The 14,946-nt window shown below is 46.6% G+C and overlaps 1 protein-coding gene across 1 annotated transcript; it reads right to left on the bottom strand.

The window, feature by feature from the left end:
• Positions 1 to 10,388: 10,388 nt before the first annotated feature.
• LOC136498059 (G-type lectin S-receptor-like serine/threonine-protein kinase At4g27290) lies at positions 10,389 to 13,954 on the bottom strand. Its single transcript, XM_066493988.1, has 6 exons — positions 12,514 to 13,954; positions 12,220 to 12,407; positions 11,747 to 11,963; positions 11,403 to 11,634; positions 11,061 to 11,196; positions 10,389 to 10,964 (listed from the first exon to the last, which is right to left on the bottom strand). The coding sequence occupies exons 1-6, from the start codon at positions 13,949 to 13,951 to the stop codon at positions 10,668 to 10,670; spliced, it is 2,508 nt and encodes an 835-aa protein (XP_066350085.1). The 5' UTR covers positions 13,952 to 13,954; the 3' UTR covers positions 10,389 to 10,667.
• Positions 13,955 to 14,946: the final 992 nt, after the last annotated feature.

Here is a 14,946-nt window from a genome sequence, read left to right as displayed (position 1 = left end):
GTTGAGTAGGAACAAAATGTCATCCGAGTGCTTTCTGGAGTGAAACCTTGTAGCGCTTCTTGGGATCTTTGAGTCGCGAGTGCTTTTTGAAGAAAAAATACATCCATCTAGTTGTAGCCCCCGAGCCTCTTGCTATTTGGAACAAGGAGCTGGAGGATCTTGTCTTGAAGTTGCTCTGATTGTTCGTTGAAGTTTTAAAAAGAGCTCGAATATGGATCGTTCCGGGTTCTTTTTGTCGTAACGTCTTGAAGTGGTCTGCGTTGAGGAAATCTTTTGGTGACGTGCGCTTTTTCGAGGAAAAAGTGCACTCACTGAGTGTAGCCCCCGATCCTCTTGCTATTTGGAACAAAAAGTTGGAGGGTCTTGATCTTTTATGTTGTTTGAAGAATTTGTGTTCTGAAGTAGTCCCCGAGACTTGGATTATTTCGTTATCCGAGTAGTTTCGCGGCATGTAGCCTCCGAGCTTATGTCCGGGTTCTTTTTGTTTCAGGAAGAACTCGGATGCGAGGTCTTGGCGTATTCTTTGATAATCTGCTGTTGCCAGATGTAGTTGTATTGTGGTGGTTGAGCGTAAATGCCTTTTGTTCACGGGTTGTACTGTGCTAGTATATTCTTCCGAATATGCCCGTCTTCGAGTACTGTTTCTTCTCGCCTGAGTCATCCATTATTGAGTCCTGTCTTTTCACTGTGTCCTTTGTTGGGCTTATTTCGTTGGTGCTCCTGGTCCATGTGCGCCGATCCTTTGGCCTATAAATACCGTCCCGGAGTGCTTGTTTTCATCCATTGGACATTCTGTTGAAACCTTCTTGGTTGTGAACATGGTAGTTTGTGAAGTAGAGCAGCCCCCGGGCGTATTTTGTAGTTCCTGTGTGTCTTGTCGTAGCTGGAGGAAGTCTTGTGATAGGGATTAGAGGTAGGCTAATCCCGCGACAGCATTGCGCCAGGATGTACGTGGTGGTAGTTGGAGGAAGTCTTGTGATGTGGGCTTCGTTCCTTCATCCGGCAGTTCCGGGTTGATCCTCGTCGCCTGTCTTGAGACCGTCCGGTGCAGATCAACATCATATCCAGCATCACATCGGTCTTGGGTAGACAGATGCCCGCTGGCCTTCTCTGCTCCATGTTGCCCTGCCGTGCTGCCGATTTCCGCCTTGGATGCACTGCGTTCGTCCTTTGAAGAAAACAGTGCGCGTCAGCTGTCGATGTTTTATCACCGATAGCCTGCCACGGGGGTACCCGGGGCAGTATGTTCGGGCTTCGGCGTATGCCGAACACGATGGTTAACGCAAGACACAGTCGATTTATCCTGGTTCAGGCCCTCGATCGTAGATCGAGTAATAACCTTACGTCCAGTCGGCCTTAGCCTTTGCGTTGGATTGATTCTCAAGTGTTGTGTTGTACAATTGTTCTCTCTGTCTTAGGAGCCCTGCCCTCCTTTATATAGTCAGGAGGCCAGAGTCCTAGTCGGTTTATAATGAGATATCCTAGTAAGATTGCTTAATAGTTATACTACTAAGATTATAGGGGAAGAATCCTAGTTAGACTAGATCTTCTCTGTCCTTTGCGGGGTATCCTATGGGTCCCGCATCAACAGCGTCCAACCACTCTATGGTTGGTGGGCCCCGTCGCACAGCACCATAAAAGAGAGGCGGGGCCGGGGCACAAGTGACGAGGTTCCCCTGAGCTACTAGGCTCCCCACCGACCATTCCCTAATGCGAACCGATCCAGAGAGAAGGTGCTGCCAGCGATGGGAAGCCGCCACCGACCTCACTGTCGCCTCTGCATCGCCACCACCACGCATACGCTGCTATGACAATAGAGCAGTTTATCCCCTGATCTATGTTTTTTAGAGGTACTACAACCTGTCAATGGTACCAGAGCCAGGTTTCTAGTGTAGATCTAAAATAGGGGTAGAATCCCTAACCCTAATGACATGGACGGAGAGCGAGAGGGACTCACTGAGCTCCCACTGTAGCGTGGGAAGGAGACGCTGAGCCTTCATCGGGCGCGCGGGATTAGGGCCCCCACCGTTGAGTGGCATCTGAACCCTAGAACCAAAATCCTGAGCAATACCCAACCCTAACCCTAACCCTAGCGAGAAAAGTGGGAGAAGGAAGGGACCTACCCGTTTTCCCTTACCGCTGGCCGTTGTTGATGCCGAGCGGGAAGATAAATCGTGCCGCTTCGCCGGTGTGCCAGAAGACTGGCCAAGCAAAGGGCTCGCCGACGCTTCTGACGTTCTGCGTGTGGGCACAAGGGCACCGCAACACAACCCTTCGATGGCGGCGCGCTCACTCTCGGGTGAACGTGCGCATCGGCGAAGGGACGCGCGATGGCGCCGCCATCTCCTCCGAGCGCCACGGGCGGCCGCTGCTCCACCGTCGCTCCATCGGGGCGCTCTTAGGACAGAAGAGAAGGGGAGCGAGAAAGAAGTAGAGGAGAGCTGTTGGATCTGCTCCGGTGGAGTTTCTCCTCACCGGCGCCGACGCCCACCGTGGTCGCCGCCGCTGTCGCCGCTCGGCGAGAGAGAGAGTCTAAGGGGGCAAACTGAACGAGGTTAGGGTTTGGGGGAGGCCGTTCGGGAGGGGGCGACTTTGATCTCCCGATCGCTGCGCACAACCGTCGGATCAAGATGAACGGGCGAGATTGCTCGGGCCGAATTGAGCCTTGGTGGGGAGGTGAATTCCTGGCCCAGGCCCAGGTTGCGGCCTAGGCGCAGGGAGCGTGCGCGAGTTGGGCCTAGGCGGTGCTAGAGCAGTGCTGGGCCGCACGCGATGCTGATGACGTGCTAGGCTGTTGGGCTGAGCCGCGCACTGCCGCTGCGCTACGGGCCGCAGGCCGTTTTCAGTATTAGGCCGGATTGCACAGTAACGTTTTGAATAAGTTTTATTCTTTTTCAAAAAGCAATTTTGATATTTTTAGTCTAGTTTTCAATCTTTGCTCAATTTTGAACCAACGGAATAATTTATTTAGAGAGTAGATAAGTATACAGTGATGCTTCTGAATAAGAATTATCTTTTAAGAAGATTAATGTTGATTATCTTCCAATTAAATTTGAACCAATGGAAGAATTTAATTTGAAGAGCAGTAATGTTTATTAAATTATGATTATGTTGATCCTCTAATTAAATTAGAACCAACGAAAAAATTTAATTAGAGGAGTAGTCGGTTTTTTTGTTTAAGTAAGATTATGGTATTGTCATTTTCTGACCAACGTTGATGATGACAATATTACAACGAATTTAAGTTTGAAGTTTAAATCTCTAGAAAATTTTACACCAACGTGGTGAATTTTTCAGAGTTAATAAGGACCAAGAAATGCTCCTGAGCTAAAAGAATGTATTCCATTATTAAGTTTCCACTGCAATGATGTTGATTATCTTCTAATTAAATTCGAACCAACAGGAGAATTTAATTTTAAAGAGTAGTTATATGGATTTCAAGTTAATTTATGAGTTTTATGCATTAATTCTATTTTCTGTCCAATGGTGATGTAGAATTAATGGAGAAGCATATAGTATGTTTTATTTTTTAATCGACGAGATCACTCGGCGACATGCCAACGGGCTGCAATGCTGGGGTATGTGAATGAAAAGGCTTGAGTCAAACCAGTTCAGGATAGTTTTTGTTAGTTTACTAATTTTCTTATTAAATTGGAACTAACAGAAAGATTTAATTGAAAAATAAAGTATAAGTGAATATTTTAGTCGTCATGACTAAGTTTTCGTATAGATTTATTCCGCATGGGGAGAAGTTTTAGCATAGTAATTATGCTAGTCCATCCTGCATGGCGGGAGAAGTTTTGTGATGATTCATATGTTTTTGTATCCCGCATAGCGAGAGAAGTTTGGGTAACTCTTATGCTATCCTAGTATTAACCATGGCACAATAGAAATGCACCGTCATGGTAGATACTAATCAAAGGACAAGGAAAAGATGCAAGCGCGACTTACAAAAGTATAGTTAATAAAAGACCTCGTTGAGTTCTTGAAGTGAAATAAGAAAAGTGTACTCCTAAACGGATCAAGAAATAACTTTGTTTACCTACATAATTATGTGAATGAAGTAAGTTAAAAGTGTTTCCTCGTTTACAGGCTTTCTGAATAGTTATTGAAATTATGGCAGTAAAGTTCATGCCATATTTCGAGGAGGAGAATATTAAGATCAATTAAGAAAAATACTCTTTATTAAGAGTGAGATAAAGATTAATTAAGATGAATGCGACCGTTGGAGGAGTACAACTGTCATAACAATAATACCCCTAAGCAAAGAAATAGCTAAATTCCTGAACCTTTAAAGTTCTAATAGGAAGATAGCGTAGTCAGTCTTAAAGATGTTAAGGTGGTGCTTAAAGCGCCATATGAGAGTTTAACGGATTAAACCCAAAATAAGATATTTGAAGATACACTATCTTTAGAAAAAATAGAAAGATCTGGGGGTGCATGGTATGTAGAGACCAAAGACTTGAAGAGAAGCGAGACTGCTTGCCCACTTCAGTGATTTAAAACAATGAATTTCTCAATACCTGTTAATGTTGTATGACTTATACAACACCTGTTGTTGGCTCTTCGAAGAAGATGAATAATATAAACAAGGATCTTGTGATACAGGAGCCTGTAGAATCAATTGCCTCTTGGTAATGAAGGACAACAACAACTCCCATATAAAAGTGCCAGTAGCTGAGGTCCCAGAAGGTCTCAAAGAATTAGTAAACCAGTTTTCTAATGACTATGAAGTCTATGTTAGTAAAGAAATTCAAGTGAAGGGTGATTCCACCTCATTTAAAGAAACCATGAGAAGCATTTACTCGTATAAATGGTAAGAAGCTATGAAAGTTGAAATAAATTAGGTCAATACCAACGATGTTTGGGACTTAGAAGTAATTTTCAATGGAGCAAAAACAATAGGTTGTTAATGAGTCTATAAGACAAAATATGACTCCAAAGGAAATGTAGAAAGATATAAAGTTGAAATAAATTCGATGAGTACCAACGATGTTTGGGACTTAGAAGTAATTCCTAATGGAGCCAAAACAGTAGGTTGTTAATGGGTCTACAAGACAAAATATGACTCTAAAGAGAATGTAGAAAGATATAAAGCACGACTTATGACAATATGCTTTAAGCAAAGAGAAAGAATAGATTATAATGAGAGTTTTCTCTTCAGTCTTATGTAAGGATTTTTTTTAGAATCATAATGGTGTTAATGACACATTATGATTTAGAGTTACATCAGATGGATGTAAAGACGACATTTCTCAACGAGGATTTATACGAAAACGATTACATGGCACAACCCAAAAGGTTTTGTCATAGAAGAAAAGAACATATGGGATGCCTCCTGTAGAAATCTATTTATGGGTTAAAAGTAAGTCTCTAGACATTAGTATTGAAGTTGATAAAAACAATGAGAAAGTTTGGGTTTTAAAGAAAATGAGAAGGACAATAGCGTTTATGAAAAGCTCAAGAATGGAAAATTCATTTTCCACATCCTGTGAAGATGACATTCTACTCACTAGTAGTGATGTTGATCTGTCATTGGAAAAGAAGAAGTTTTGTCCTCAAGTTTCAATGTGAATGATATGGATGAAGCTTCATTGGTTCTAGGAATGAAAATTCATCGAGATAGAAGAAAATGGGGGTATTAGGACTATCGCAAAGGCATACTTAGAAAATATTTTAAAGAAATAAAGTATGCATGCGAGTAAACCTACGCCTGCTCCTATAGTCAAGGGTAATAGATTTGGGAACTTTAAGTGTTCCATGAATCGATATGAGATCAATCAAATAAACATGATTCCATATGCTTCAGCTGTTGGAAGCTTACTGAGTGTACAAGTACAAGTAAGAACTTACCCTGACGTAGTTTAAGTATCCAGGATATTTTGGCAGAAGTCCAGTTCAGATATAGATCACTGGAATTGAGTTGAGAATGTCTTGCAATTTTGCAAAGTATCATAGGCCTCATGCTGAGTAAGAAAGAATAAGTACGCTCAAATAGTTAAGGGTACAAAAAGTTAAGTCTTGGCAAGATGTGTAGTGAAATCCACAGCAGTTGCTAACACTTGTAGTTGGAGCATTATTGTGGAAAAGCTCCAAAGAAACAGTTGTTGTGTCATCAGTGATGCATACCATAATATAGCTTGTCATGAGGCTTAAGGAACAGGCAAAAGAAGGTTAATGGAATTTGTACCCGGATTTAATAATGGTAGACAACAACAATAACCATTTAAAGTAAGTTAACTCTTAAGACAACAAGTCAAGTGTGCTGCCAAACACATTGACACTAAGGTATATGTTGTAAAGGAGAAAAATCTAGAATCATTTTAAAAGCATTGAGCACATAAGTACCGAGTAAGTACTTGCGAATCCACTTACTAAAGGCTAACCACTAAGTGCAGTTCAGAGAACACACAGTCGACATGGGTTTATGCGAAAGCCTACGATTTCTGGATACTAAGGGCCTAGTTGAGTATCTGGTTCAAAACAGAGAGGTGCGTTGTAACTGTTTAATCTAATGGCAACAGACCGTGATGATGAGGGACGCTTTATGCACTGATCTGTGATTGAATGGAAACAAGATAAAGTAAGTTAAGTTTAAGGAATAAGGTGAGATCCAGGGAGAGAATGTTAGTTTGGCCAATTGGACCCTTGGATCAACGCCCTGATCGGGGGCGTCCAACCACTCTATGGTTGGTGGGCCCCGTCGCACAGCACCATAAAAGAGAGGTGGGAGCCAGGGCACAAGTGACGAGGTTCCCCTAAGCTAGCAGGCTTCCCACCGACCATTCCCTAATGCGAACCGATCCAGAGAGAAGGTGCTGCCAGTGACGGGAAGCCGCCACCAACCTCACCGTCGCCTCTGCATCGCCACCACCGCGCCTACGCTGCTATGGCAACAGAGGCTACGTCGTTGCGGCACCACGGCCGCAATTGCCCTAAGGCGAGGTACATCAACAGTTCCCCATCTAAGAGCAGTTTATCCCCTGATCTACGTTTTTTTAGAGGTACTACAACTTGTCAGCGGGGTCGTCCGAGTCGGAGCCCGCGGCTCCTCCACCCATCGTCAACGAACCGTACCGCGACGCGGCGAGCACTCCGCCTCCTCCTCCCATCGTCGACGAGCCGTACCGCGACGCGACGAACCCTGCGCCTCCTCTCGTTGTCGACGAGGTGTACCGCGACGCGGCGAGCCCTCCGCCTCCTCCTCCCATCGTCTACGAGCGGACCCGCGCCGAAGACTTTGCGTCTTGGAGAAAGACGACGCAAATAAGCATCCCGGTTGGCCTCGTACCCAAAATGCATGCTCTGTTTGCATCTTCTGTTGGAATCGGTTTTCTTCAGCTAAAACACTGTGCATGACCTATTTTAGGTTTGTGTCGCCCTTTGCATGAGCTATCGGAGACCGTCTTAGAGAGTGCTTAGAAGGCAGGGTTTACACACCACGTTTCTCCAGCTGGAATGGGTCAAGCCCACTCTGGGCCCTGGACTCTTGAGCTGGACCTTCGCTCCCGCGCGTTGAGCCGTGGGCTGACGTCGTGCACACCACCTTGGGCGACGTCGTTCACACTCGCGCGGTTGCGCCACGGTGTGATGTCGACGATGCAGAGCTGCTGACACATTTCAAAAGTGGAAAGTAAAAAGCTATATCTAAGGTGCTGCGAAAATTGCAACTACTACGTAAAAACAACCGCATCTAGAAAGCAGCTTTAGGTTATATATGTTTGGAAAGTGGTCAGCGGCGAGGGGACGACGACGGATGGCAAAATTCAAAGGCAAGACATTAAAATGCAGCAACTTAGTTGAACCGGATGCCACAAATTACCCCTATGGTTATCTAACTTAGCTAGGTTGAATAATATTTTATACCTTGAACATCCATGTAATATGAACATTTGTTGGAGTGTAGTAGTGGCAAAATCGGTGCTGTAAATTTCTCTTTAATATCCAAGCAACATTTTTACCACACTTCGGATGCTGGTGGGTCGTTCTAAACCGTGGCCCGGCCAACACTTCTTTTGTTTTTCATGACCGACCGTGCCTTGCACGTATGGCCGACACTACTTTTGGGCTTATTTGCACGTGGTCATGAGCAAAGGGGTGTTTGTTTTTTTAGTCGCTCCTAAAATTTATGTCACATCGAATGTTTATATACTAATAAGGAGTATTAAATATAGATTAATTATAAAACCAATTATATAGATGGAGGCTAATTTACGAAACGATCTTTAAGCCTAATTAATCTGCCATTAGCATATGGTTACTGTAGCACCATGTTGTCAAATCATGGATTAATTAGGCTTAAAAGATTCGTCTCGCAAATTAGTCGCAAGTTGTGCAATTAGTTTCATAATTAGTCTATATTTAATACTCTATGTATGTGACAAACAATTCAATGTGACAAAAATTTTAGAAGCGCATAAAGAACCAAATAGGACCTAAGTCCCTGATTTGCTTTCTTGACCAGTACACTGACACAAGAGAGTGCAAATGGCAACGTTTTTTTATTCACATCGCTGCAGACTTGCAAACAAGTCGATGATTGACTGACATGCATGCATGTAAACGGGAAAAGAACCGCTGATTTGCTGTACAGTACAATACTACTCTTTCATAAAAGTTCCCATGAACTCTTTCGTAATAATTCAGCAACATGAATTCGCTACACGGGGAGAAGAGGAAAAAAATTGGGGCTACTGTGTTCTTGCCCCTATTTTAACCCCAATTATAATTTTATCTCTATTTTCTTTCACTTTGTGTTTTTATCTCTGGTTTTTCAAAACGAAGGTTCAGTTTACCCCTACTCCGTGAACAGCAGATAACGGTGTTAAAAAAGTTGAAAGATGACAAGTTTGCCCTTCCGAATATTGCGTTTTTGCCCCTATTTTAAACCCCAATTGTGATTTTACCCCCACTTTCTTCCACTTTGTGTTTTTACCCATACTTTTTCAAAACGAAGGCTCCGTTTACCCCCAATTCTTAACTCAGTTATCTACATCCGGATCAAAGCAATTAAAAATTAACAAAAGCCATGTGAAAAGACAAACTTACCCTTTATCTCTCGGTCGTCTCTCTCAGGGTCGTCCCTCTCAACGCTAGCAGACAGCGGGCGGCTGGGTGCGGCGGCGTTGGCGGCGGAAGGGCAGCGTCGGGACGGGCGCGGCGAGCGGGCGCGTGCGGCCAGGCGGAGGAAGCGGCGCGGGCGTGCGCGGCTTAGCTTGATGTGGGCGCGCAGCCAGGCACGCGACTCTGCTTGGCGCGGGCGCGCTCGGCTTGGCCGACGTCGCAAGTGCGCGTCGCGTGAAAGCAGCCGACCATGGAGCCGAAGACCCGCCTCTCTCTCTCTCAACTCTAGCGGATGGCTGGGTGCGGCGACGGCGGAAGGCCAACAACGGGCCCGTTGGGCAGTGTGCGGCGAGTGGGCATGTGCGGATGACAGGTCCAGAGCTATAATTTTGTTCCTAGGCAACACCAAATCATAGCTCTGGACCTGTCAGTCTCCGGCTCCATTGCCTGGCCGCACACGCCCACTCGCCGCACACCGCCCGACGGGCCCACTGTTGGCCTTCCGCCGCCGCTACACCCAGCCATCCGCTAGAGTAGAGAGAGAGAGAGAGAGGCGGGTCTTCGGCTCCATGGTCGGCTGCTTTCACGAGATGCGCGCTCGCGACGCCGGCCAAGCCGCACGCGCCCGCGCCAAGCAGAGCCGCGTGCCTGGCTGCGCGCCCACGTCAGGCTAAGCCGCGCGCGCCCGCGCCGCTTCCTCCGCCTGGCCACACGCGCCCGCTCGCCGCTCCCGCCTGACGGCCCGACGCTGTCCTTCCGCCGCCACCGCCGCCGCACCCAGCCGCCCGCTGCTTGCTAGCGTTGAGAGGGACGACCCTGAAAGAGACGATCGAGAGATAAGGGGTAAGTTTGTCTTTTCATAGGGTTTTGTTAATTTTTAATTGTTTTGATCCGGATGTAGAAAACTGAGTTAAGAATTGGGGTAAACGGAGCCTTCGTTTTGAAAAAGTTGAGGTAAAAACACAAAGTGAAAGAAAGTGGGGGTAAAATCACAATTGGGGTTTGAAATAGGGGCAAAAACGTAATATTCGGAAGGGCAAACTTGTTATCTTTCAACTTTTTTAACACCTGTTACCTGCTGTTCACGGAGTAGGGGTAAACTGAATCTTCGCTTTGGAAAAGCAGGGATAAAAACACAAAGTGGAAGAAAATAGGGGTAAAATCACAATTGAGGTTCAAAATAGGGGCAAGAACGCAATAGCCCAAAAAAATTTTCTTGCTATAAAAACAAGGCTTTCCTCTGTATTAAAAAAGAAGAGGAAAAAAAGTAACTAACAAAGTAGCAACTATTTATATATTTTTTTTTTGATCGGATATAACTTGAACGTACATAAACTTACACACTTCACACTCACACCACACACCTCTTTTTTTTCAGGTACAACACTAGATCCTGACTGGGTAGCGCCCCACTGGACAGTCCTACCACCGGACCACAAGCACATTCGCAACTAACTATTTATATGCCTTTGCTGCTATTCCTGCAACTGCAATGCTACAAATTGTGTAGCAGTAATCACTAACCAATACGGTGATCCAATTCAAGTCTGAGATCAGAAATTGGCAACCGCGTGCAGGGGTTGCTGTTTGGCGCCCTTCCTGTGTCAGATTTCCACACCTGGACTTGCTACGTCGTCTACGTGAGCGTCCTGCGTCGCGAGAGGAGACGCGGCGGCACTGCTGTCCGGACGACGGGCCTGCGACGAGCTGCTGCCGCCGTTCGTCGTCAGCATCGCGACTACTTCAGCCATGGATGGCCTGTCGGCGGGTGACCGCTGCACGCAGAGAAGGCCGACCTGCACGCATCTCTCCAGCTGAAGGAGGATCTCCGGCTCCGGTTGGCCCACGGCTGAATCCAGAAGGTCCTCCTTGATCTTATGCTGGTTCCAAGATTCCTGGGCCTGCAAGAAATGCAGAGAGAATAATGCAGTTCAATTCATGGACAAAAGGGATCATCTTCTTGCAGAAACTCGCGGTGTTTTTAGCTGTTTGCTCACATGACAAAGGAGCTTTGGGGTGCTACTGTTCCTTTTGCCACTGATGATCTCGATCAGGACGACTCCGAAGCTATACACGTCGCACTTCAGCGTCAGCTGCGGCCCTTGCGCTGTGTACTCTGGAGCCCTATATCCCCTTTTGCCAATATAAACAGTTCAGTAAGTTGAGGATTTGGCAATTGGCATTGAGAACAGAAAACAGAAGCATGCAGTGGATGTGAACAGAAAACAGAAGCAACTACATCATAGTTAAGTTCACTAATGTTATATATGCATGTAACCTAGTGATTCTACTGCACTTGAATTGAAACAGTAGCCGAGGGGGTCAGGTTTCAGTCATACTCTGTCTGTACTTGTGTCGGATTCGTCTGGCCATCGACGTAAACTTTTGCAGTGCCAAAATCTGCAATCTTAGCTCTCCAATTTTCATCCAAGAGGATATTTGATGGTTTCAGATCCCTGTGTATCACTTCCTGTCCATGCAGATAAGCAACGCCTTTGGCAACCCCTACAATTATCTCCAGCCTCCGCTCCCAATTCAACAAAGCACGGGCACGGTGGCTGGGATCTCTCGCTGTCAGTCACACACAGAGCAGATGAGCGCTTGGAAGTAGCTGAACATTGTGATCATACATCTATACGGATATCAATAATCTGTGCATTATAAATTTAAAGCATGCAAGTACCGAATATGTAAAGGTTCAAGCTCCTGTTCTCCATGTACTCGTAGACTAGTATCCGCTCATTTCCATCCTTGCAATAAGCAAGGAGCTGAGCAAGATTGTCATGCTTGAGCTCTGACATCAGTTGCACTTCTCTCATGAAAATTTCATCACCTTCATCGGTAAGATAAGATTGTGTGATCCTCTTTACAGCAACCTTTCTACCATCAGTTAAATTCCCCTGGTAATTGCACAATCATGTCAACTATGAATGTCAGAACAGTAAAATACACTACTTCCAGTGCAAACTGCAAAGCAGGTGTGAAATACTCCTATATACAGTCAAGATGAAAATATTTTAGAGTTCCGTCCTTCAAGATGAAAGCTGTAGCTATGCTCATGCTTTGATTATTTATCTTGTCATATGAACAATACTAGTATACTAGCTATCGGAAGTATTCTCTGTCATTATAGCGTTTGGTAACATGAACACGGACCTCAAATACGGTGCTGAATCCTCCACGGCCAATGACATTGTCTACAGAGAAATCATTTGTAGTCCTCATCAAAGTAGACAGTTCAACAGAAGGCACGTTGAGAACAGGACTACGTTGTCCAACAGAAGGGACCAACGGAGGTCTGCGTAGTTCAGTAGAAGGTACACCCGAAGAGGCACTCTGAACAGCTGGAAAACTCAACAGGTCAACACATATGTTAGCATGGTGTGTTGCCCTCTTATGGTAATCTGAAATGTTCAAAGTTAAAACAAACAATTGGGTCAGTAATTTTACCTGGGATTATAGGTTGCCGGAGCCTCCTCACAAGTACGACCAACAAAACAATAAGAACGACGGCGGCTGCGGATGCACCGACAACTGGTGCAGTAGGGAATGGCCGCCGCCGCGGCGAGGGCGCCACCGGCAGCTCAGACTGGGCCAGCCTCAGGTACAGATCTTGCCCTTTGTCCACATACCGAAGGTCGATGATGTCATCCGTCCACATCACGCAGCCGCTGCGGACGTCGCCACCGCGGATATCTGCGGCGGCGTAGGCCAAGCACGAGCAGTTGGCGAGGCACCTCGCCATGCAGTCCTCCACCGTGATGCTCATGTCCACCGTCGCGTTGCGTGTGTCGGGAAGCTTCACTCCGTGGACCAACAGAAAACCGTCCGTCGTCGTCGTCGTGGTGCCACTGCCATTATTGGCACAGTCCAGCTTCACATTCCGCTTGCATCCGCCTGAGGTATCCCTCAAGGACCAAGCCGGCGGCGACGCGGGGCTGAACCCCGTGAGGCAGCTGCAGAACGACGTCGACGCCGCGCCGGCGTCGCACAGCCCGAACGCCCCGCACTTGCCGTAGGCGTCGCAGAGGTCCCTCGGTCCCTGGAAGAAGGTCTGCCACGTCCGGGCGCCCGAGTCCCACACCAGGCGCTTGGCCATGCCGGTGTCGGTCAGCACGACACGAGTCAATGCGGCGCCGGGGTTGGAGATGTAGCCGTAGGATATCTCCGCCGGGCTTGTCGTCACCTGGGACCAGATCAAATTCTTGTACGCCGACGCCTCCGGGACGCCGCTGAACCACCGGCCGTTCCACGGGCCAGTGCGGTAGGTCCTGACGTTGCCCTGCCACACGACAAGCTCGGGCAGCCCGCTGGTGTCCAGCGCGCGGCGGTAGGCCCCCGGTGACGGGTCGTCGGCTGTGCGCCACGACGTGAGGTACCACTCGGTGCCGGTCCACTTGTTCTTGCCCAGCTTCATGCCGGACAGCAAGGTGTTCGACGGGTGATCGAACGACTGCCACAGGATGGCGCTGCTGCTGCTGCCTCCGTCGCGGACGACGAGGTTGCCGGAGTTGAGGAGCTGCGCCTCCGCCGATGACGAGGAGCTGGTGGAGTTCGATGACCATGTGACCTGGCCAGAGCCGTCTAGCAGCACAAGGCTTCCCGTGTCTCTGACGACCAGCACGCCGGAGTTGCCGTTCACAGGGCGGTCACCGTTTGCCACCCAGCAGACGGCGACACTGGACGCCGAGAACCAGATGCCGAGGTATCTCTTGGTTGACGCCCCGGGAGAGAAGAATCCCAAGGTGAATGTCCCGTCGGCTGAGACGAGCGTCTCGCCGTCGGTGATGTTCCGGCCCTTGCCGAGCGTGTCCGACACGTCGGCGGCGATGGCTATGGGACAAAGTAGCATAAACGAGAGGAGAAGGTGGATGAATATTGTATCCATGATGATGATTGAGGATTTGGGTTCAGCCGTTGCGCGTCCAGCGTTGATAAGAGAGAAGACCTTGAAGCACGTTTTCAATTTTTTTTCAATGTTTGTAGGAACAGAATTACAGAAAGTGAGTCTGTCTACCCAACAACTATGTGTTTCAGCAAAAGATAGCATATGGTTGTTTGCTAGCTACAAAACACACAATTTGTAACAGAGGAAAAACCATGTGTTATAGCAAAAGCTAGCACATTATTGTTGGTTGTTTGCACAACACATGATTTCCAAGAGAGAAGAAACCATGTGTTTTAGCACAAGGTAGCACACGTTTTTAAGAAGGCCCACTTAGAGAAAATATGTTATGATTTTTGTGCAACCAAAGTTGGCCCATTAACTAAAATGATAAAATGGCCTATTTAACAGCAGCAGCCCATAAGAGAAGCCCAAAACCATGAATACATAGGAATATAACTAAATTTACAAATTAGCCCATTTAACAGTAGCAGCCCATAACAAAAGCCCAAAACTATGAATACATAGGAATATAAAGACTTGGGAGAGAAGCCAACCAGAAACAGATCTGCGTGGGGGAAGCTTCTGCTCTGCTTACGCAGGGCAGGGGAAAGGGGGAGACATCAGATTGCAAAGAAGAATAGGAAATTTCAAGAAGAAGAACTAGAAGACTAATCCATACCTCATCAATAAAGGTTAGTATTCCAATCTTTTGAAACTACTTTCTAAAAAAGCAACAAAAAAAAAACAATAGTAACTCAGATCAAAAACTAGGAGAATGTATCCATGGAAAAGACATTCAGGATGGCAAAGATGGCCTGCTGCTTGTGCTTGTCTTGTCTTGTGCATTATCGGTTTCTTTCTGCGTGTAATTTCAGAATATTCTTTAGCACCTAGAGATTGAGTCACAACTCACAAGGCATGCATATCTGTTTTTTGTGTGTCTCCATCCCCATGTATGACATACAAGAGGCCAAGCCAAGCGGCAAAGCAATAAC

Source organism: Miscanthus floridulus, chromosome 12 (assembly GCF_019320115.1).
Source record: "Miscanthus floridulus cultivar M001 chromosome 12, ASM1932011v1, whole genome shotgun sequence".
Lineage (NCBI taxonomy): Eukaryota > Viridiplantae > Streptophyta > Magnoliopsida > Poales > Poaceae > Miscanthus > Miscanthus floridulus.
This window is presented reverse-complemented; position numbering and strand designations above follow the sequence as displayed.